This window comes from Lethenteron reissneri, chromosome 10 (genome assembly GCF_015708825.2).
Source record: "Lethenteron reissneri isolate LAM-NWPU_2019-01 chromosome 10, ASM1570882v1, whole genome shotgun sequence".
NCBI classification, from domain to species: Eukaryota; Metazoa; Chordata; class Hyperoartia; order Petromyzontiformes; family Petromyzontidae; genus Lethenteron; species Lethenteron reissneri.
In genome coordinates, this window is record NC_083788.1 from 10,782,956 (window position 1) to 10,808,146 (window position 25,191).

Below are 25,191 nucleotides of genomic sequence, written 5' to 3' on the forward strand. Positions count from 1 at the left end.
GCGAGCACCAACACACCCGGCCGCCTTTTTGTCTCCCCACTGCTGATGTTTACAAACCTCACCAGGTACTTATTTAAGACCGAGTCCGACCTAGAGGAGGCCTGGGATCGGTTCGGATATTTGTCGCCGATCTTTGGCCGTGAGCAGGAATCAAACTCGGGTCGCCAGGTTCGTACAGTAGTGCACTAACTACTGCCCTAGCACTCGCCACAAATACAATGACACACGCAGGCGCATACTGAAAATCATCATTGCACAGAGACATAACAACAACCAAAACCGCCATTCGCCACTAAGTGGCGGTGACGTCACCACGACGCTTGTGCCAGGCTATGTGCACCTTGAGGCCACGTGAAGTGTCGAACGCCCGCTGGCAGGAGGTCACGGGGCAGACCCAGCAGGTGCCACGGGTCGACTGACTGAGACGACTGGCTGATGTGCCACCTGTGCCCGCTACTGTGCCAACTTTTCTTGTGCTTTAGCCACCCGGCGCTCTACTGCCCAGTAGCGTGCTTCACGAGCCTCCTCCACAGAGGTCGATCTTGACACTGGTGGTACAAGTCATTGGCAAGTCCACGCAGCTCCACATCCTCCTGTACCACATCACTCCATCTCCTCTCTAGCCCGTGCCGCGCCAATTTCGCCCCCTCGATCCGGCCGAACAAAAGCTGTTTCGGCATGCGGTGGCTGGGCATGCGGACAACATGGCCCAGCCAATGCAGTCTTGACTGCCGGAGGAGCTCACCGATGGGACTTTGTCCAGATCTTTTAAGGATTTGTGAATTCCTCACACAATCCTGCCTGGTTATACCCAGGATGGATCGTAGTCAGGCCAGCCTAAATGTTTCTAACCGGCGAAGATGTTCCATTAGGGGGGTCTACGTTTCCCAAGCGTAGAGAAGGGAGAGAATGACCGTGGCCGAGAAGACGTGAAGCTTCGTGCGGAGCGGCAGACAGGTAGCTTCCACGCAGCGTTACGCTACCGATGGAAAGATAATGCCGCTCGACTGATTCGGAGACCTCTGCTGTTAAACCGGAGCCGGTCATGAGCACACTGCCCAGGTATGGGAAACTCTCCACTCTCTCCACAACTGCCCTATCACCAATTTGGGAGTTGTGGGGGTGGAGTGTCCGATGGTAGAAAATACCCAGGCAGGTGCTTAGTTTTAGTGGGGCTGATGGTAAGGCCCCACCTCTTAGTGGCAAGCTCCAGGTCTAGCAGCAGCGCCTCCAACTCCTCTGAGTGAGCAGAAATTACCAGATCATCAGCATACATAACATGGTTGAGCAATAGGGAGCCATCCCTTGACCACATTGTATCTGTACCAGATGGAAATTCCTCCGGTACAGCTATTAAAGGCTTCACGAACTACGTGGTCGAAATAGATTATAAATAATGTGGGAGCCAGAGGACATCCCTGTCGCACCCCAAGGTTTACAGGGAATGGCTCGGACTCCCGGCCGCATAGTTTTACCCGGGCCCGCTCACCATCATGAAGGTCCTTAATGATCGTGAGCAGAGGGTCAGGAACTCCAAAAGTACGAAGAACTACCCAGAGCCCAGGCCTATTGATGGTATCATAGGCCTTGACCAGGTCAATAAAGCAGTAATGTAGGTCTTGTTGGAATTCCCTACACCTCTGCTGTAGCAAACGGACAGAAAATATGGCATCTGTGCAGGACCGCCCTTTCCTGAAACCGCATTGGGGCTCCGCAAGCCTCTCCTCAGCATGCCCAGCAAGGCGATGTTGAATAATCCTTGCCAAGACAGATACATAAGCACACTGACACACACACCAGCAATCTTCGACACACAGACCCTCAAGATAAAACCACGTACACAGCACGCGGGCAATCTCTCGTGTAGACATGTAGCGACGGGCTCGGACTTTAACGCTGGCAATACTTACCCACACGTGGCGATGTAAACACACGGACGGACAATATAGTGTGCAAAGACACACTCGGATATTCGCACGAGCAAACATACCCACTCGCGAGCGACTCGGCACACACTTCATATTTTTGTTCACGTCCATCATACAAACGCGACCGTTAACCGACCTGACGGTTAGATTCGCGCACGGTCACACACGCTGTCACACGAACACTTGCGCGCTCACGCACGAACATTCACACACCATTGCATCAAAAGACAAAGATCGCCCGCATAGCCTTCCAACAGACGGTTGGGGCGAGTGCTGTTGGCGATCAGCACTCGCATGGAACCCGAGGAGGAGGTGGTGGTGGGTGGCCAGAACCACGCCCGGGCCGTCTCTTTTATATTTGTGCAACTCGTACATTGACGCACACCCACAGACTCGCACCTTTCACACATTGACACAAAAGACAAGTACAAAGATTCCACCCCCCCCCCACCACTACCACCTCGTATAGCCTTAACAGACCTTTGCGGCAAGAGCTGTCATCAAGTACCTATGAAGGCTGCCACGGCACACGAGGAAACACGCCCGGACCACCTTTGCCCCCCCCCCCCCGCTAGCCGCGATGTTTACACGCCGTACCAGGCATTAATTTGCGGCTGAGTCGACCTAGGGGAGGCCCAGTTAAAATATTCGTCATTGGCCACGAGCGCGCACCGAACTCTGCTCGCGGGGTTCGTAACGCAGAGCGCAATAACTGCTGCACTGCCGCTCCCCACGTGCTCACGCACACGCCGACTGCACGACCAAGTGACGACCCCACACACGTGCGCACGCCGCACCACTCGACCGCACTCCGCGCGCGTCACGTTGCCATGCCACACCACGCACTCTGCCCCCCCCCCAAAAAAAAATATAGTGCCGGGCGAACACCAGCAGGTGACTGCATCAGCACCTCCTGGTCATTGTCGCATCGCAAAGACAAAGGTCATCCGTATGGCCTTCAACAGACTTTCGGGGGCAAGTGCTGTTAGCGAGCACCTATGAAGGCCGGCACGGCATACGAGTGGGTGGGTGGCCAGCACCAGGCCCGGCCCTCTTTGTCTCTCCAGCGTTGATGTTTACACAACGCACCAGGTACTCATTTGAGGCGGAGTCGACCTAGGGGAGGCCCAGAACCGGTTCATGTAATCGTCACCAGTGATGATGTAGCCTTAGACTGTTTGGGGCAAGTGCTGTTAGCGAGCACCACCACACTATCACACACAGACAAAGATCCCCCGTGTAGCCTTAACAGATTGTTGGGTGCAAGTGCTGTTAGCGAGCATGCTATCACACAAAGACACACAAGCCTTGCCTCCAGAGAGGAGTGCGGAGTGCAGAGTGTTCACCTCAATCCACCCCCCACTAACCGCTTTGCACTGTCAAGGTGAAGCGCCGTTGATGATTGTCACGAATTCATCAACAGGAGCTGTTGTCGGGCCTCGTAGCCAGGGTCAGCGAAACTCGAGGAAGCGTTTTGCTGTCGAGCATAGCAAAAGTATAACGCGGGGATCTTTATTTTTTGGCCAGTATCAAAGTATGAAAAAAATGAAAATAGGTTTTTACCCTTTCTGGCAATAAAACGGGAGTTGTGTTAAGATGTTCTAACGCCAAATAGAAACCCTTTGCAAGGAATCAAGTGGCTGCATTTAACCACACGCCGCAGTGCTTTGCGGTGGACATGCAAGCAAAAACATGCACGGTTCCTTGCGAAAGGTATCTGTTTGGTGTTTGAACATCTTAACACAACTCCTGTTTTATTGGCAGAAAGGATAAACACATTATTTTTTATTATTTCGTCGTGGGGGGGCTTGTTTTGGTCCTTCGCAAAGCATTTCCTCAACCATTTTCTTTTTTTAATGCCAAAACGAAAGACGGGGGTGGTGGCAAGGTGGTGGTGGTGGCAGTGGCAAGGTGGTGGTGGTAGTGGTGGAAAGGTGGTGGTAGTGGTGGCAAGGTGGTGGTTGTGGCAAGGTGGTGGTAGTAGTGGTGGTGGTGGCAAGGTGGTGGTGGTGTATTTATTTTATTTTAAAACAAACTTTTAAAAAAATTCTACCTACGTGACTTTACCCAAAGAACCATAGAGTATGGATCCCTGCAGTCACGAAAACTTCAAACCAAGGTGGTGGTGGTGGCAATGGGTCGGGGGGGGTAGAACTTGCCAAATATTCCCCGTGACCGATTTGCAAGTCGGACACCAAGAAAGAAAACATCTCGACAGAGACGAATCGTGAGAGGCTTGCGAGCTGCTGCGGTGAGCAAAAGGGGCCTGCCACGAAATCCCCCCCCCCCATGCCCCCCCTGGCGATTGCATCTGCTGAATGGGCACAAAGGGGACAAACAGATTTAGACAACCCCACTGTGGTTGCTAAATCCGTTAGACACCCTCCCCCTCCCCTCCAACATGCCCTTTAATTGTTTGTTTGCTTTGTTTCTTGTGAAACCAACTCCATACCTAACACGATACCCTATCACTAGCCCCGCTGCTAACACTGAGATTATCCTTACACTACCCTATCACTATCGCTCCTGCTAAAGCTGAGCTTATCCTAACCCTACCCAATCATTACCCCCACTGCTAACACTGAGATTATCCTAACCCTACCCTATCACTAGCCCCACTGCTAACACTGAGATTATCTTAACTCTGCTCTATTGCTAGCTCTGCTGCTAACACTCAGCTTATGCTTACACTACCCTATCACTTTATTATTTGGTTCTTTCGGTAAGTCACGTATAAAGATAAAATAATAAATTTAATTAAATACTAGCATACGACGTTTCGATTGCAACACAAGCAATCATCATCAGGTATACACTAAATAGAAACACAAATCTAGTATACTTAGAAATGTAATGTAATACAACAGAGAGTCGGATAACATAACAGTCAACACCCTATCTGGTTGATTACTACCCTATCACTATCGCACCTGCTAACACTGAGCTTATCATAACCCTACCCAATCATTATCCCCACTGCTAACACTGAGGTTATCTTAACACTGCTCTATTGCTAGCCCTGCTGCTAAAACTGAGCTTATCCTAACCCTACCCTATCACTCCCCCGACCTTTCACATGAATCCTGATTGCAGCCCGACTGTGAACATTAAACCCACCTCGACGCACGTATTTATTTCATGGACCCTTACACCGGCAGCACTAACGCTGTTCTTAACCCCAACCCGGAGGTAGGTGCGGGGTTAGGGGACATAACAGAGGACCCCATCCACACAGACCCCCCCACCCACCCACCTCCTTGGTGGCAGCAGACATCGATGCTGCCAAGGGGAGTGGTTTTCAGAAACTATTTGTGGAGGAGGTGCCAGTCACGTGGCACCGCCATTTACCGTGCCCCGTACACAAGACAACGATCCCCCGTTATAGCCTCAACAGACTTTTGGGGCAAGTGCTGTTAGCGAGCGCCTATGAAGGCCGGCACGGCACACGTTGGGGTGGGTGGCCAGCACCACGCCCGGCCACCTTTGTGAGCGAGTTGCGGGTTGCTGAAGTTGCTACTACCTAGCCAACAGCAATGTAGCCCTGAAACCGCCCCCCCCCCCCGAATTCTCCCATGTCGCCGAAAACGTTGTGAATGACCCAACGCAGAAGATCCCTGCGTTAAATTATTCCTCGAAGCTGTAATTGTAAGTAGCGTATTCTCTGGATTATTAAGACAACAACACTTCGTTCCATTTGTTTCGGAGCAAAGGTTAGGGGAGGGGGTGGATCGTCCAAACTGCTGCAGTCGTGGGGAATGGTAGTGGAGCGGTTAGCACGCTGCGCTACGAACCTGGTCACCCGGGTTCAATTCCCGCTCATGGGCAATGCCAGTGACGATTATCTGAACTGGGCCTACCATAGGTCGACTCGGCCTCAAATGAGTACCTGGTGCGGTGTGTAAACATTGCCACTCGAGAGACAAAGGCGGTCGGGCGTGATGCTGGCCACACCCACCACCTCGTATGCCGTGCCGGCCTTCATAGGTGCTCGCAAGCAGCACTTGTTCCAACACTTTGTTCAGGCTATACAGGGGGGGGGGGGTCTTTGTGCCTCTCACACGGCAACCACCGACTCCCCCGCCACCCGCCCCAAACACCGTAGCTTCCGCCCATCCTTACGCGATCCGTCGACCCCAGCGTGTTTGCAAGCTACGCAGACTGCAATACAAGTCGCCTTGTGTTTCACGATTTTTTGTTTGTTAACACTTTCCAACTGAGGCTCAACGCGTGGATGCATCCGTCTTGTCTGCCCGTCTGTAAGGGGCCGTCCATAAATGACGTCATGTACCTAGGGGGGGTCACACATTTGTGACGATGTGTGACGAGTGGGAGGGGGGGTGAGAAATGTGACGTCACATAAAATTGCGCAACTTTAAATAAATATAGACAACACGTTCTACTTAATTAAATAGACGTTTTAATTAATATTTTCTCCTACAACATCAGATTGCAGCGCCACATTAAATACGCACTACAATGACAATAGTTTACAGCGATTTGAAGCATGTTTTATTTTAAAAATGGAAATATGGTTTTAGGGGGGGGGGGGGCAGAGCTTTGTGACGTCATATTTGAGGGGGGGGGTCTGACTTTTCGTGACGCCGTGTGACGAGGGGGGGAGGGGTCAAAAATCATCCAAAATCGCGTGACGTCATTTATGGACGGCTTCTAAGGGGTGGGTGGGCGGGGTCATGGTAGCGATGATCCAACGTGAACCCAACTACAGTCTAAAGTCGCGTTAATGTCAAGGATATAACCCATATAACCCAGTGAAAACTGACAAAATTAATCAAAGGATTTCCCATAAACATCGTGATTTAAAAACCAGGATTAAGACTTAAAGGGGATAATCCCTGCCGAGCAAGGCAATGACGTCACTGGATGACATCATGGCGCGTGACGTCATCTCGTCGTTGCGGGGGGGGGGGGGGGCACGGAACGTCACTTCACGATTGCCCAGCGCACCAGGAACTCATTTGAGGCTGAGTCGACCTAGGGGATGCCCAGGACCGGTTCAGATAATACAATCGTCCCTTGGTGTGTTGGTGGTGGGGCCCGTGAACGGGAATTCGGAGTGTCGCTCGCCGTTGCGCCACCGCTCCCCACAACGCGCGTGCACACACACACACATGCTCGTACACACACGCACGCACACACACATGCTCGTGCACACACACACATGCTCGTACACACACACACATGCTCGTACACACACACACATGCTCGTACACACACGCACGCACACACATGCTCGTGCACACACGCACACGCTCGTGCACACACGCACGCACACACATGCTCGTGCACACACGCACACGCTCGTGCACACACGCACGCACACACACACATGCTCGTACACACGCACACACACACACGCTCGTGCACACACGCACACACACACTGCTCGTACACACGCACACGCACGCTCGTACACACACACACACATGCTCGTACACACACTCACACACACATGCTCGTACACACACTCACACACACATGCTCGTACACACACTCACACACACATGCTCGTACACACACACACACATGCTCGTACACACACACATGCTCGTACACACACGCACACACACACATGCTCGTACACACACGCACACACACATGCTTGTACACACGCACACACATGCTCGTACACGCTCGCACACTCGGCAGCATGAAAACACCCCTTCTCCTCCTCCTGACACCCCGGGGTCTTACAAGTTCACGGCAGGCGGGGTTTCGCAGCTGCACCGGCCCGGTACAAACAAACAGAAACTCGTGACCTTCGTCATCATTAGAGGCTGCGCAGAACACAAAAAACACGCCGAGTGGCTCTTCGGCAGCCCTCCACGACCGGCGTGGTGAAGTATGGTCAAACGAACCGCCGACGCGGTATGGGGGGGGGGCTTCGTCAAGCAGTGGATTGAACCTGGCTGCTCGTAATGAAAGAGATCAGAATCGGATATCTTTTTATTTGGACTGCAGGAGGAATCCGATGAGCTATGAAGCGCTTTGCATCCCCCCCCCCACAGTTGTCTGGTCGGGGCAGCAGGGGTGGGGAGGGTCAGCGAGTCACAACAACAAACAATGCAAAAACATGTTGGGGAAGTGCATACATTCCGGCCGATGTGTCAACGCTAAATGCAAACTTGGGCAAGGCAGCAAAACAACAACAATAACAACAGTCCCAGACCACACTACGACAACAACAACAACAGTCCCAGACCACACTACGACAACAACAACAACAGTCCCAGACCACACCAAGACAACAACAACAGTCCCAGACCACACTACGACAACAACAACAACACAGTCCCTCAATACAAATTACACATTGACATTGAACTATCGATACGTGGCCAACGGTTTGGGCAAGAGCCCCCCCCCCCTCATCAGAGTAAAGAATTGAGGGGTAGAGACATCAGGCTTGGCTTGTGGCTTGAGAAGAATCCATTCGGAAACTCTCGCAGGGCAGGACGCTACCCAGTCCATGATGGAGAACGAAACCTGTGGACTGGATTTGTTACACAGAACTACAGCTGGCAAACCCTTAAAGCGATCTATTCGTTCATTTCGCGTCGTGACGCATCACGTGAGACGGTCACTGCATCGCGTGCGTTCAGTATGCGGTTCCACGGCCGTCTGGAACGCTCTTCTGATATTGGGAAGCCACTGCAGCTATGCACTTTTACATTTAAATTAAAATAACTTTATTTCTTTTTATTGTCATTAGTTTGTTGCACCTCCGATTATATCACGGTTGGCCTATGTTTCGATGCGAAAGAAGTTCCACATGCGTGCATGGATGGCGATTTATTCGAAAAAAATAATCTGATTTTCGTCGTGACGCATCAAGTAAGCCTGACTGCTGATAAGGCACTGAACGTCGACAGCGGTGCAGAGCCAATGCTGCTGAAGCGATGCACTCCCAGAAGGCCGTGTGGCTGATGGGATGTGTTTTTTTAAAAAAAGCACCATTCTGCGACTTTTTTTTTTTACGTGGAGGAACAGATATTGGAAATGTGTGGTGTCCGCTGATTCACATTGCTTTATCCACACACTCGCCTTTCGGGCGCTGGACTTTAACATGCAACCCTGCTTCGGAGAAAGCCCTCCCCCATGTGTTGCTTGTGTGTTGTTTGACTCAAGCCACCAGTTGCTTGTGAGCACAGGTGCGGCGTGCAAAAGAAGGTGCGTGTGTGTCCTCAATGGCTTCTCACCTGGTTCTACCTTGAAGGAGCCGGCGGCGTGGACTTTGACTGGCGTTATAAATTGGGACATTGTGTCATCCGGAGACAAAGTGTTACACTAAGTGAGGTTGTCCACAAGCTATCAGCAGCAGCAGCACCCGTTCATCAACATAATCATCTGCATCAGCAGCATGATCAGCAGCAGCAGCAATCGTCATCACTTCATAGACTGGCAGCAATTAGCTTAATTCAATTGGAAACGAGGAAGGATTGGACTGGACGGGGGTTGTTTACTTTACACCGCTGCCGCAAAGTGCCACCCAGCGGGACTTTAACAGGGTACCACGTCGCCACTGTGATATTGTCACTGTTGTTCGTGTTGTTTTCCTCTTGGGCGTTGTTATCACAGCTACCGAGTGATTAGCCCGCCGATGTTTACACGACAACGCAAAGCCAATGTTATGACTAATAAGCCCCCTCGATTGAAACTCGTCACCTCAACCTCTCTCGTTCCGTTATCCTTTACCCTATTAATTTCCTGTAATCATTTACCGCCAACGCACAAAAAAAACACTGCCGTGCCTGTCAAACATTGCCTGTGGTGGCCTCCCTCTCTCTCTGTCAGCCAACTTGACTTGACAACACCACCCCCCTATTCTCCGCTATCCAGCACCCCCACCGCTACACATCAAGCAGCAGCGAACGGGACCACACTGACCAATCGCACGCCACAGTCCCCGAAGCTCCCTCGGCGATTGGGTCGGTCGATGGAGGTCACTGGCTGACTCCAGAAGTGACTCGCCGCGTGATGAATTTTAAATTGGACGCTCGGGTCTGCGAACGCGTAAACAGAAGGAAAACTTTGATTTAAAGCTTTCGTGGCTGCAGGGATTCATCTTCTTGGTTCTTTCGGTAAAGTCACGTAGAATGGAAATAATAAAATAATAAAAATTAAATAATTCTCACGACGTTTCGGCCACAACGCAAGCAGCCGTCGTGAGAATTATTTTATTATGTTTTATTTTTATTATTTTATTATTTCCATTCTACGTGACTTTACCGAAAGAACCAAGAAGAAGAAGGAAAACTTTTTTTCGCGATGTCAAGGAAGAGGTTGTGGCGGCTAGCGGGGGACTCTGGCGCACGGAATCAGAATATTTATTTAACGTGGAGGAATCCGATGAGCTGCAAAGCTCTTTTTCACAGATGTCCAGCAGGGCCAACCTCTTGCGAATGGAGTCACGGGACCTTTAGCGTCCACTCTGAAGGGGATGGCGCGGATTCATTAATGGTAGATACACCTGCAGTATGAATTTGTCTGCCAGCAAAATATGAATTTCAAAAGGATGACATGAGTCAAAGGTATACATTTATTTTATTCTAATCAATATATGTAAAAAACCAGACGTGTTAATTGACAACAATAATAATACATTATTACTGGGTGAATGCCTCATAAGCCGTGTCGGTCATGCCGGTTGTTCGTCCATACTTCACGCTGGTTTGCGTGAGTCGGTAAACGGGAACACCGGGATGTCACTGGTTTGCTGACGTTAACCTTTGCCCGGAATCAAACTCGGGTGAATGAGTTGGTAGTGCAGCGCGCACTGCCCTGCTGCACCGCTGCCCTCCCCGTGTCTTTCAACATTTCGCGATATTCAGCACTCTGTGTAAACCACAATAACTCCCAAAGAAAGCCAGTCAGCTGAAACTTGGAGGACTTCCTCTCTTCTCTGCGACCGTAAACAAGAACGCCGCTGCAATTGATTTTTCATCAACGGCCCTGCTGCTGCTGCTCACCGTACAAGTCCGGGCAGCAACAACTCTACTCACAGCTGACACGATCGCAGCCTCGAAGTTGACGGAAAACTCTGCGAAACAGGAGTTGCGTCGTTCGGTTATCGAGTGTTTTGGGAGCCAAGCATACGTTACCCTATTTGGCACCATTCAAAGTGTCCTGCTCTAAATATAGCCGCCGCCGCCGCTGCGACAAGTAGGGGAATTGACTTGGACGTTGCTCCCGGATGCTCAAGCGCTCGCACCGGGCGCCCCGAATCGGTCTGGGTCGACGTTTGGAAATTCGGACGGGCAGAGGGGCGGAGGGGCATGTGGCACCTCCAGATTATTAGCACGGTCGGCTACGTACGGTGCGAGAGAAGTTTAACATACTTACATCCGTGGCGTGGCCGTCCGGTGAGGGAGCCGAGGGATGGTGGGGGGAGGGGAGGGATGTCCCGTACAATATGGTTCGTCCACCCCGCGGTCTCGAGGTAGTGGCGCCCTTAGGGGACTTGACTGCTTACAGCGAGGATTGAAAGCGTTAATGCATCAGCTCTGTCCGTCAGTCTGTAAATATGATTCTTTATGAACGACATTTCGGTGTTGCCATTGGAGCCATATTGACCCAATTGTTTCCGAGAACATGTGTAATTCGGAAAATCAGCGCGAAGAAAATAAGCCTTTTGGGGCACGACGATTATGTCACATGCCACGTGGCTGGCCTCCCTTTGCCATGACGTCATTACGTTTGGTGTCAGGTGACATCACGTGTTATGTGCCCTGTCTCTCATCTCGTTGTGCGACTTGAAAGCTCTCGTTATTGCGCATCAAATACTTTTGCAAATAGGAAAGCGCCACAAAATCCAGATGTGCACGTCAATTTTCTCTCTCCGCCAGACAATGCGATGCGATTATGCGGATTTACGGATTTATCGAGGATGCGTCGAGAGTGACGCCGTCTCTGAACGCCGTGCACGGTGGGGGGGGGGGGGGGTCACGCGAGGAGTAGAGATGACGGTGAGGATTGAGGGAGAAGGACAGAGGTGGGGGGGGGGGGCACGGGGCACAGTGTTAGCGGAGACGTATTTAGTGGGCGGTCATGATTCACCACCCGGCCTCCTGCCCCCCCCCCCCCCCCAACCTGCGTAACTTGACAATTTGTCATGATTCGGCATCGCGATTCTATTCGAGAGTATTAAACTTTTTTTTCATCTCGTTTGTATCGTCGCTGACGTTCGCTCAGTCTTTAATTCGTTCCGGGCACCGTCTCTGCAGCGGCACCCAGCTGCCCTTGACCATGTCCATGACCCCAGCCACCCTTGACCCCGACAGTGACTGCTGCTGCCACCCTTGACTTTGACAATGACCCCAGCTGCCCTTGACCAAGTCCATTACCCCAGCCACCCTTGACCCCAACGGTGACCCCTGCCACCCTCGCCCGCCACAAGAGGCGCTTCCAGGAGGAATTCTCGCATCGATCGTTTTTCCCTGCCGACGGAACGTGTTGCGTTGCAAGGGGAGACTAAGAACTGGGGGAGAATGCAAGGAGATGTACCGCGAACGCTTTGGTTCAGGGGCATAGGGCTTACAGTCAGTCGGTACAGCGCAATATCCTGAACATCCACCAGGTCGTCGAGTGATAACACAGCAACAGGGAAGCCGTCATCAGACCGACACGTGCAAGTTGTTGTTCTTGCATTTATTCATTTTTTCCAAATCAAAGAATGTATACAGTTTCTCTGGAGACAGGCCTACTCTGTGTTCGCACAACTGTTTGTTTTTCCACTCTTTATAAATGGGGGGGTGGGTGTAGGGGTGGAAGGGCTGGGTGAGGGGATGAGAGAGTTTGGTGGCTGGAGGGTGGCAGCACCAGAAAAAGCCTCCATAAAACGCAACAGCAACAGCAGAAGAGAGAGGAGGAAAAAAACGTGCTTTACGAGACCGACAAATATTTTGCCGCTTTCATGCTCGCTTCCTGTTTACGTGTTCAAGGGCGGCGTCCAGGGCAGATGAAGGGCAAATGGGTGGCCCCTGAAAGGGCACGAAGGGCCCCACGGAGGCGCGTACGGCGAGCGGTGCGATTGAACAGGGATTTCATCCCGGACGGAGCTCTGGCACGGGGATTTAATCCCGGATGGAGCGTGATGGAACGGGGATTTAATCCCATTACGGAGCGCGATGGAACGGGGATTTGATCCCATTACAGAGCGCGATGGAACGGGGATTTAATCCCAGACGGAGCACGATGGAACGGGGATTTAATTTGGACGGAGCGATTGTACAGCCCTCCGACGTTTCGCTGCACGTGCTGGGAGCTTCTTGAGGAACCGAATAGAATCGAGTTAAAATACAGGTTGGGGGATATTGTCCGAAGCTGCCATCCGTCTCACTCCTGGACGGGAACTCACCTTGTCGCTCCATCTGCTGCACGGTGGTTGGCATCTCGGATGTGTTCCATGCATTGGCTGCCATTCAATCGCTAGTCTTGTCCATGTGCCAGCAGCCTGTCGAGGGATGGGCCCTGCCCAAGCTCATTTCATTTTCTTGATTGCCAATTGGATGTCTTTGATTTTTTTGTGTGTGTGTTTTTAATTGGATACCAATACTAATTCCCACCATTCGCCACCAAGTGGCGGTGACATCACCACGGCGCCTGTGCCAGGCCAGGTGTACTTTGAGGACGCGTGAAGCGTCGAAGGCTCGCCCGACAGGAAGTCACAGGACAGACCCAAGCGCCATGGGTTGACTGACCGAGATGACTGGCAGATGCACCAGCTGTGCCCCCCCTACTCCGACTACCTAATTGCATAATCCCCACTTGGACCTACCTACACCCCTTTTCGGAAGTCCTGTAAGATGATGGCGAGCGTGAGTGTGAGATGCACTGACGATCAAACATATTCGAATAAGGTGAAGGTGGAGCCATGATAACGTTCTTGTTCACGCCACACTGCGGGGCAAGAAGCGCTTCCTTGTGTAGAGAGCCCCCCCCCCCCCCCCCCCCCCCCCCGTGCGCCGAGCTCCTGTCGATGACATTTTTGGTCTCCTCTTACTCGCTAAGCAGACGTCTCGGAAGAAGTGAGAGGACCCACACTTGACCCCACCGCACGCGACCTGCCGATCGACCATCTGCAGCGTTCCCATTCGTATTGCTGGGTGGACAGAGGTGGTGAGGAGGAGGGGGATTTAAGAAACTTGCCCTCTTTTTCAACTGAGGGACGCGGTAACTGCAATGAACCACTTAAGCGTCACGATTTGAAAAATCTTTTTGAGCCAGTGCTGTGGATTTTCAAGCAATTTTTCTCATCAAGCCCTGAGCCGCAAATGCTGTAATTCAACTTGATCTGGGCTTGAGTTCACCTTGATCTCTACCGGTGTGTTGTGAGTCCACGCATAGATGCGGGTCCTGTGTTGTGAGTCCACGGATAGATGCGGGTACTGTGTTGTGAGTCGGTGCATAGATGTGGGATGCTGTGTTGTGAGTTTGATTCCCGACCACGGCTCGCATCGCTGGCGAGTGATTTCCGGGACCCCCCGTCGTGTCTCGGAAGCTAAGCAGGAGTTGAGCCTGGATGGTGCTCGGATGGATAAGCGCAATGCACAAACAGGTTGCGGGGGGGAGGCTGGGTGATGGGTAGCAGGTGCGACGATGCATAAATAAAATGTGTTGTTGTACAGCACTGTACATCTATGGCACCTCGTCTTCACCAACCTGTTCTGACCAGTGCTGCGTGCGGAGGCCTTCGACTATCGTTGGGTGAACGAAGCGCCAAGTCGTGAATTATTCTACGAGAATGATTGCTATCAAAGAAACCCGCTGTTGGTCGTCTTTCTTTGCGTAAGCGGCATTGTGGCCCCACCGGTCTGTTCCGAATTGGCGTTGCCCCACGTGCGTTTGTGTAATCAAGGTGGCGTTCCATGCAGGATGTGTGCTCACAATGGTTTTTTTTTCATTTTGTTGCATAACAGTTGGCATTATGAAGTGTGTGGCTTGTGGTGTACACACGGTACATGCTCCCGGGCACGCGCGCGTGCGCCCACACCCCAACACCCGCCATTCGCCACTAAGTGGCGGTGACGTCACCACGGCGCCTGTGCCAGGCCAGGTGCACTTTGAGGCCACGTGAAGTGTCGAAGGCTCGCAGACTGGAGGTCACGGGACAGACCCAGGTGCCATGGATTGACTGACTGAGATAATTGGCACCAGCTTTGCACCATATTGTGCCAACTTTTACTGCATTTTAGCTCTGCTCGTTGTTCAGAGCGTTGCTCCTTTGCCCTCCATTATTATTCAAGGGCAACTGCCTCTAACTGACCAGTAGCTTTCTTCATGAGCCTCCTCCATAGAGGTCGATCTTGACACCGTTGATACCAGTCTTCAGCAAGTCCACTCAACTCCACATCTTCCCATAGGGGCCGTCCATAAATGACGTCACGCACCTGGGGGGGGGGGGTCAGACATTTGTGACTATGTGTGACGATGGGGGAGGGGGGTTGAGAAATGTGACGTCACATCAAAATGCGCAACTTTAAATAAATGTAATCATCAGAGTGCAGCGCCACATTAAATACGCACTACAATGACAATAGTTGAAAGCGATTTGAAGCATGTTTTATTTTTTTTGGGGGGGGGGGGCAGAGCTTTGTGACGTCATATTTGAGGGGGGGGTCTGACTTTTTGTAACGCCGTGTGACGAAGGGGGGGGGGGGGGTCAAAAATCGTTCAATATCGCGTGACGTCATTTATGGACAGCCCCATACCGCCCGTGTCATGCCCGTTTAGCCCCCTCTATCTGGCCAAACACAGACTTGCGCACACAAACACACTCGCACGCACAGACTGACTCTCACGTCTTGATTTTTCCAGTTAGCTTGATGGGTGTTGTGTGTTACGTGCACACAATGCACCCCAGTACAAGCCAAACATCCCCGTGTAGCCTTAACAGACTTGTTTGGGGCGGCAAGTGCTTTTAGTGAGCACCTAATGAAGTCCGTCACGACACACGAGGGTGTGGCAGAGGTCGCAACCGGGTACCCGATACCCGTACCCTACCCGATACCCGGCTACCCGTACCCGGCCGGGTACGGGTAGGCGTTTGCGACCCTGGTACGGCCGGGTACGGGTACGGGTAGGCCGTGAGTCTCTGGTGAGTAACCGTTTGTCACTCATTTCGGGTAGGGTACGGGTACGGGTAGGGAACGGGTACCCATTTGCGACCCTGGTGCGGCCGGGTACGGGTAAGGAATCAAAACCCGTTTGCGACCTCTGGGGTGTGGGTGGCCAGCACCACGCCCAGCCGCCTCGTGGTGATATTTGCACATTGCGCCAGGAAATATTTGAGGCTGAGTCGACCTCGGTGAGGCCCAGGACCAGTTACAATATCCATCACTGGTGTTGGCCGTCAAGCAGGAATAGAAATCGGGTCGCCGGGGTTGTCGTGCAGCGTCATAACCGCTACACTACCACCCACACTGTCACACGCTCACTAACACACACACACTGGCAAAGATCCCCCGTATAACCTTAACAGACTGTTGGGGCAAGTGCTGTTAGCGAGCACCTATGAAGGCCGGCATGACACACAAGGGGGTGAGTGGCCAACACCACGCCCGGCCGCCTTTGTCTCCCCAGTGGCGATGTTTTTACACACCGCACCAGCTACTCATTTGAGGCTGAGCCCACCTAGGGGAGGCCCAGGACCGGTTCAGATAATCGTCACCGGTGTTGGTCGTGAGCGGGAATCGAACTCGGGTCGCCGAGTTCGTAGCGCAGTGCACCAGCTGCTACACTACTGCCCACACTCTCGCACACACTTGACGCACGCACACTGACACATGTGTTTGCGCACACACACACACGTGTTTGAGCACACACACACATGCACGGAGCAGTGGCGTGCCTTGCCATAACAGCGCGGCAGGCGCCCGCCGCTGTGTTTATACAGCGTTGCGCGTAACCCCGTTTTCCCGATGGGCCGCATCGATCCAGCATGTGCCGCGGAGTCCAATGTCGCTTTTAATTTGGCTCTCGGTGCATTTAATTGCCGCCGTTGTCAGGCGAGCACCCGAGCGGAGGAGGAGGAGGGCGTGACCCAGGCGGTGCCGTTGAGGGCCTTGCCTCCGTCGTAAAACATGCGGGACATTTTATTTGATTAAATAACAAACAAAAAATTCAAACGAGACATCGCGTTAATGATTTATTCGATATTTTGGTTTGTTATCCCTCCTTGTTTATTGACATTATCGCACGGCCTCATGTTATTGTTATGATGACACTTTAATAAAAAAAATGCCGCAGTGTGTGCTCGGATGGATGTGAGCATGTCCCAGAAATAGCCATGAGCAGCTGTCAGCTCGATTAAACGGGGCTCTTATCTTGTAGATGCACACCCAAGGCCACGTGTCGCCCCGGCTGTTTGACACGAGTCTACACCTTCACCAGCGAGAGACGATCAATCTGACGTCGCCGCTGTAGCAAGCTCTCAAAGATGTTACTGCAGGTTGTGACCTTTCAAAGCGATCGCATTGTGACCCCCGCGGTTTAGAGCCGGGCTGTCCCGATTAGTTTACGTAATCCGTCACTCTACTGATCGTTCGTTGAATTTCCCGAATAATCGGACGACGCAAATATCGTTCCGGAAAAAGTGTCGTTTCTGTTTCCGCGCGTGCCGCTGGACTGGAGGTGATGGGCGGGGCTTGGTGACGTCGTTGGCACCGTCAGCCGAAATCGCGCTGGCCGTGGCTTGTAAGAGGGCTTTCCCCTGCCTTCGGGAGGCGGCGGTCCAAGTAATTATCGACCACTAAAAAAAGTAGTCGCTGACAAGTTTCAGTCGATCGGTTGACTTGATGAATCTTCCCAGCTTTAGCCTCCACGTGGAAATTGTCCACGGGGCGTGACTCTGACTCGTCGAGCTGCAGGAGCAGCGGCAATCGAAACGTGCGGATGCCGAGTGGCCCGTCGCTCGCTCCTGACACCCGTTTTGCGTGTCGCCCCCCCCCTACCTGCCCCCCACCCCCCACACCCCCTCGCCCGCCACCCCCCCCCTCCATCCACCCCCTACCCGCACCGTCTTCCCCCACCGCAGGTGCATCTTGCGTTTCCCGAGCACAAACATCCGGCTGACGTTCACGTCGTTGTGTGGCTCGCCCGAGCCCAGGCTGGAGGCGGGAGGGGGCCAGCAGCCGGACTCTACCGTGAACTCGGCGGACGCCTCCACCACACCGGCCGTGATGGTGGCGGCGCCGGCGGGGTCGGCGCCGGCGGCAGTGACGGCGGCAGCGGCGTCGCTCGACAGCGGTAGGAGCCGATTAGGGGCGCCGCTGTGGCGAGATGTTAACTTCCTCGCCTGGTTCACAGGAGGTCGTGGGTTCGATCCCGACCCTGACGCCTGCTGCTGTATTTGGAGTTTGCGTGTCTCTCTCTCTCTCCACGTGGTCACGTGGATCTTTTTCTAGGTCCTCTGTTTTTTCCCTCCAAATTTAGAAACGTGTGTTTAGAGTAATGGGCTGCTTGAAATTTCCACGCGATAAGCCACTTGGTTGAGCTATCATTTGTGGCCAGGTCGCTTCTAAAAAAGAGCTGTTAAGCTTACCTGATGAAAAAAAAATTTGTTTCGTTTATAGTTTAGTTTTTTTGTTTTTGGAGGCCCTGGGTTTATCCCTTCGTCAGGCAGTTTCCTTTTCACTAATCCTACGAACTAACCGACCAGCCAGCAGGCAGTACAACAGCACTGGCCTCGCCTCTGACACTAAGCACATTGGCCACCCAGACACTAGTCCAAACCAACCAGACCACAGCCCACGCACTCTAACCCTAACACTCGCCCGAACCATAACCAAAACCACCACCTGTAGCGCTTTACCCCCTCCCTTTACTTTTAGTTCACCTTTGCTTGCTGACGGCTTGCCGGGCTTGAAAGACGCCGGCCGCTCGGCCGGCCGGCCGGGCTCGCGTTGTGGCACTGAGCTGAGCTGTTGCGTGTCGCCCCCGCAGACCTGAGGGGGGCCCACTCCCCCCCACCCCAGCGGCAGTTCCTCCACCCGATGTCGGCGGCCGCCAGCATCTCCCCGCTCAAGCTGCACATCCCCGACCCGTCGCCGGACTGGGCGAGCCCCATGCCGTCCCCCACGGGCACCATCAGGTGCGTGCCGGCGACGCCACCGCCGCTCGCGACACCGACCGCCAACCCCTCGCCTACCCCTTCCTCGTCCCTACAACAAAAATTAAAAATATTTATTTAAGATCGCGATTACTGAGCACCGGCCCAGATGACCAAAACGTCAAGCGGACGGTGAGAAACGGCACTGCCGAAGGTGTAAGAGATAGGAGTGTTGTTCCCTTCGTTGCCTCTAAGCCAACTAAGCTGCCGAGTTGGCCGAGAGGCAGCCAGCCCTTGACGGTGGCCTTGACCTAAAAAGGGCTTCTGGCCTTGGCCTCGTCTTGGCTTTTTGTGGCCTTCGGCCTCCACGTCAAACTTTGGGCCTCGTGAGTCCCGGCCTTCAATCCAAGACCGGTTAGGAGCACGTGTGTCCAACGTCCACGCGGGAATCGCGCTGGTGCACTGTGTAAAACAACAAGGTGTTTAAAAAAAACAAATTCAGTTGCCAATCTCGCCCAGTTATTCTTTTTTTGTATAGATTTTTGCTGTGTACAAGAACGGAGGCCCGTAGCAGAACGTTGGGTGACGCGAAACAACCGTACGCGAATGTCAACCAGGCCTATGTCCCCGACGCATTCTGATTGATGGTTGGGGGTCAGTCAATTTGGGGAAGGCGGGGGGAGAGAATCGCCCAATTAATTTTAAACAAATCTAGACAATGGTATTTATAAGCTGCGTGTGGTGAGATCTTCCTGATTGCGTTAGGCGTTTTTTAGTTTTTTTTGTGGTTGGATGGGCATAACGTGTCCCATAAATAGCGACAAGCAGCTATGGGCTCCGTGCACATCCAGGCCGCGTGTCCCTGGCTGTGTGACCATGAGCCTAAACCTTCTCCAGCGAGAAACAAATAGTCTGAAGTCACCGTCAGCAGTGCCGCCAATAGCACGCTCCAATGGTGTCACTGCAGTGTGACCTTTCAATACGATCGCGCTGCGACCCGCGGTTAGAGCTGGGCTGTCCGATCATGGAAGTAATCTAATAATATACCAGTTATCTGTTTTATTACTCGACTAATTGCATTACACCAAATACGGGCTCCAAAATAAAAGCGTCGTTGGCTGTTCCCACGTGCGCCGCTGGGCGGGAGGTGATCAGCCGGGTCAACGCCAGGCATTGTTTTGTCGGTTTCCCCATTTGAAATTGCAGTCCGATTCAATCTACTGCAGAGAAGAGGCGTCAATTGCAATCCTCGGTCGATTAATCAACACCAGTGGGGCCCAGGCACGGGGAGGGTATGGCGAGCGGCGAGGTGGGGCGGAATTGGACAGGGGGCTGCGGTTCATTCCTCACGCGAGGGGCCCTTGCCAACCACGCTTACACCGCTTGCGCGAGTGACCACCTGGACCGGATTGCCCACCCACTGGAATTGGAGTTGAACCCGAAGCAGCCGGCTGTTTACGCCGAGCGCGAGCGAGCAACCAACCGAGCGAGCGAGCAGGGTCCAATAGTCCAGGGGGGGGGGGGGGGGGGGGGGGGGGGGCTGGCTAACGAGGGAGTGAGCGTTCCAGATAGATGCCTATACAGATGACTCTCCGGCTAGGGCTGTTTTGTTATTAGGCGCTATGGTGGCGAGATTTTAACTCCATCGCCTGGTATACAGGAGGTCGCTGGTTCGATGCCGACCCTGACACCTGCTGTATTATTTGAGTTTGCATGTCTCTCTCTCCCCGTGGTTGCGTGGATTTTGCTCTGGGTCTTCCGGGTTTTCCCTCCACACTTAGAAAAACATGCGTTTGCAGTATTTGGCTGCTATAAATTTCTACGTGATGATAAGCCACTTCGTTGAGCTCTCATTTGCGGCCAGGTCGCTTCTACGTAGCTCAGTGGGCCTTACCTGATAAAATAAAAAAGAGTTTTTCGTATATGTATTTTTGGTATGAGTAGGGTTATCGGCATTCGGTGGAAAGCGCTGATTTACAATTCCCATAAGCTGTGTCGGTCATAGGTGCTGTTTGACCATATTTCACCACAATGGTCAGTGCGGTTTGGTGAAGTACGGAGGGCGAGGCCAGGACCTGTTGGGACATTGCTCGCCGCTCACCAATGACAGCCACATCCGGGAATCAAACTCAGGTCACTTGGTTCACAGCGCATTGCGCCAACCACTGTCCTGCTCTGCTCACTTCTCCATTTTCATTGACAGTCGGGGAAATTCTACTTGATGGGAATCATGCAACTGGCACCGGTTAAAATTGACGGTTGGTAACGTTAACAAAAAGACCCCGCGAACGGTAATAGGCCCAAGGATTCGCCAAACTTCCACTGCCAATTCGATGAAATGTCGCGATCCAGGGTTGAGATTTGCTTTTTTTCAAAGTGTCACTGAATATATCTGCCACTAGTGGCTGCAGGGGCCACGTAAACCAATTGCATCCAGCAACGAGCCTTTCTCGCGCAATTTAAATTCGTGTGTCGTGAGCTTTAGGGATCGATGATTAATCCGCGCGTCGCCAAGGTGTGAACACTTTGGCCGGATCGTTGGACGCGCGGTGACGGAGTGGCGCCTGCGATTTCGACACTCGTTATCCCGGTGGTGAAAACGTGGGCAGCCACGGCAAAATATGAACACGGCAGCCAAAATGTCTACCCACCCCCCTCCCATCCCTCTCTTTCTCACCGGCTGTTACAGCAGGCTTTCGTTACCACAGGGGTGCCCGGGGGGGGGGGGGCAGGGGGGGTTGTGATCGCGAGGAAATTGTAAACACGGATTCGGTGACACTGGGAGGGACCGGTGGGGGGGGGGGGAGTACGCGTAGGCGAGCGAGGGCACACTGCGCGCACAGCCGACACGCGGTGGTCGAGATTTATCGCTGCGCCGTGATGGAGGCCACTGCGAGTCGAGGAGTTGAGCTTGGGAATTTGGCTTTTTTTGTTTTGTTTGGTTTCTTCCGTCGATCGGGGGGGGGGGGGGGGGGCAAACCGTGAAACGTAAAAATGTGAAGTATGGCGTTTGGTCGGCCGGAGTCCAGTGCCTGTGTGCGCGCGCGCTCCCCTAACGTTGCCCCTCGGCCGTGTTTGCGAAAGTCGAGGCAGAATGCGGAATGCGCGGGACGGGAGCTCGGGTTGGGCAGTAAAATCTGCACGCACGCGATATTTACAAAACCCGTGGCGGCGGCGCTCCGTGCCCGCCGACCTCCCATGACCCCCCCGCCACCCGCCACGAAACAGGCGCTCGCCGGCAGTGGCGTGAACTCTGAAACAAAATGGTCGTGTGTTTTTCCGATCCTGATGGACTCCCGCAAAAAAAGGCTCTCGCCTCCATCTGCGAAGCATGCTCTTTCCACATCGTTTTTCTCTCTCTCTCTCGCTCGCTCGCTCGCTCTCTGGTTCCTCAGTTTGTTGATGTTGGACTCGTTCTCCAAGCACAGGTTTTGTTTTTTTTCCCCTCCGGGACTGTCGAGTGACAGAAAGACTAAAACAATTTCGTGCAACTTAACAAAGAAAATCTCTGCCCCCAAACCCCCCCCCCCCCACCCCGGCCAGCGGGCTTTGCCACCTAAGAGCGCTCGCCGGAGTGGCGCGCCCCGTCACCACGAAACACGCCCGTCGGATGTGCGCACCGTGGGCCCGCGCGCACAATGCGAGCTGCTTCCCCCCCCCCCCCCTCCTTGGCAGCCGATTATTTGGCAAAACAATTGCAGCTCCGCCGTGTCCACCGACCTCTCCCCGTGCAGCCACGCACGGCGGCGGCGGGGGGGGGGGGGGATGGAGGGTGGGTGGGGAGGCCTGAGAAGGCAGGCCGCTTCTCTCTCACCGGCCCCACCGGCCGGGACGTTTCCGGGAACCGCTGCGCCCATGGCGCCCGGGGTTGAGGAGGTGCTGCCCCGGGGAGCGTTGGGCACCGCCTCTGCTTTTCCTACCCAACGACGGGAAATTTTCACCACGCTCCTTCACGCCGCACCAGCGTAGTACGTTCCGTATTTGCCGCACCTCCGATTTGGCACGGTACGCCATCCTTACAGCCGAAGGCCATCGTGAGGGAGGGCACTGTGCTTCCCAGACAGGGTATAGTCTGCCAGTAGGGGCTGATGTTGCGATGCGATTTAATTCAACCGGAGTAATTTGTAATTGAGTACTTCTTCAAACTGGGAAAATTGGACCATGACGGCTTGTTTGGCGTAGAAAATCGCCACAGGATCTTGTTCATACAACCGGCAGCATTAACCATAAACCTCTACAATGAGCGGCAAAGACGCTTCCGTTCCGCTACGTATTTGCGGCTCTCCGGGTTAATTGCTGCTGTGAAGATTCCTAAAACTGTCAGTTTAATTGTGACGTTCAATATTTTCATTCTCTCTTCAGGATTCTGATTTGTTGCCAAGCACGTCATCGTTTCGCCTGCAGGGTGTTTTGGCCAGAAAGGGATCGATTGTGGAAAGGGAAATTCCATTTGCACTGCTGTGAGATGCTCTTGTTGTTGACTGCGGAAGTGCACATGCAGTCAATCCACGGCTGGGTGAGGGCCTTGCCACGTTGTGCGCATCGATGGGGGTTATTTGACCATACTTCACCACATTTGTCAGTGCAGGGTGTTGAAGTTCAGAGAGGGGGGGTAGGACCGGTTTAGATATCACTTGCCGCTGTGATGACATCGTTCTTCGGTGTGCAATGGTAAAACGGTGAGCAGTACAACAATTGATTTGGGTGCAACTGCCCTCTGCTGAGAGTGTGGCCCTGCAGTAGTCTACACCGCCTGGTCTACGCGCAGGCGTTGTGGGCTGTGTAGAACAGGCGTTGTAGGCACCCATCCTAACGGAGCCTTGGTTGAGGTAGGCGCCCATCCCTTACTCAACCCAGGGTCAGCCTTGCTTAGCTTCTGAGATCCTGGGCGCAGTTTTTGGGTGATTTGGTTATGGCCTTTGCGCGAACATACGAGTGCTAACTTTACATCTGAGTAGATCTAGGAGAGGTTTCTTCCTCACCACCACCACCACCGTCATCATTATTTGTATATTTTGGCTTGTGCACCGTTTTTATTGCGCGAGGCTGTCGTCACGTCTCGCAGACATCGTTCGGCTCCCACTGTCGGCCCCAGTCGACCGAACTGAGAGTTCTCAACTAGTTTAACACGCAGTCGGCTTTCGCGACCAACATTATCCATAATAGAGGTCTTTTGGGTTAGGTCGCGTAAATATCAATGTGTCGTTAAACCCGCCACCGCTCAACACGGCCAATTAGCAAGGTTTGTCACGTCAACAAAACATTGTACTCGAGTTGTAAATGTTGTGGGTTTACTCTCCAACACGTTTATATTTACGCGATCTAACCCAAAAAACCTCTGTTAAAGATGTTAACTACCTTGCACGTTATACAGGAGGTCGTTGGTTCGATCCCGAACCTGACGCCTGCTGTATATTTCAGGTTTACATGTTCTTCCCGTGATCGTGGCATTTTGCTCTGGGTCCTCCAATTTTTCCCTCCACATTTATAAACATGTGTTTATAGTATTTTGCTGCTATTAATATCTACGTGATAATCCACTTCGTTGAACTATCATTTGTGGCGAAGTCGCTTTCAAAAAGAGCTATATATCTCAGCGGGGCCTTACCTGGTAAAATATTAATTTTTTTCGTTTTTAGGAATCGCCGTGGTGCGGCGTCGTGATAAAGCCGCCATGTGCGTGCTCGGTAACGGACGTCGAAGTTTCGGTGAGCAAAAAAAAAACAACCGTGAAAAGTCAAAAATAAACGCTCGCACGGCCAAATCCGCTGACCAGAGTTAAAGCAGCGGCCGGGACATGAGCCGATAACGTTGATTTAATCAGCGGCAGCCAATTGCACAAAAAACGCATTTCCAGTGAAAAAAATGTTTTCCTTTAACTCGCTCGACTTTGAGTGACAAGCTGCAGGGAAAGTTTTGCTTGAGGTGTTTATCTGAAAGGGCTTTTTTTTTTTACACAAACCAGTACGCAGCAGTGCTCGTAATTTGAATCAAGAGTCATGAGCCGAGTGGATGCCAACCCGTGGAGTTTTTGGTCGAGTGGGCTTTGTGTAATTATTCTCTTGGTCTAATCCACCAAATCGGCCAAACACTTTGCCCACTGTCAGTTGTTGGGTGTTGATGTCAGCGCTGTACAATTCAATATTATCAGGTCAGCCATTGACTGGCTGGATGGCTCTGTGGTCGAGTGAGTAGCTT

General features: G+C 52.7%; 1 protein-coding gene across 1 annotated transcript in view; it reads left to right on the forward strand.

Annotated features, from left to right (window-relative positions):
- LOC133340569 (forkhead box protein K2-like) overlaps nt 1–25,191 on the forward strand; it is a 55,041-nt gene that overhangs the window by 10,766 nt on the left and 19,084 nt on the right. The window contains exons 2-3 of the mRNA XM_061548895.1: nt 17,980–18,191; nt 18,888–19,035. Coding sequence (XP_061404879.1) covers nt 17,980–18,191; nt 18,888–19,035 — 360 coding nt within the window. The remainder of the gene's footprint in view (nt 1–17,979; nt 18,192–18,887; nt 19,036–25,191) is intronic.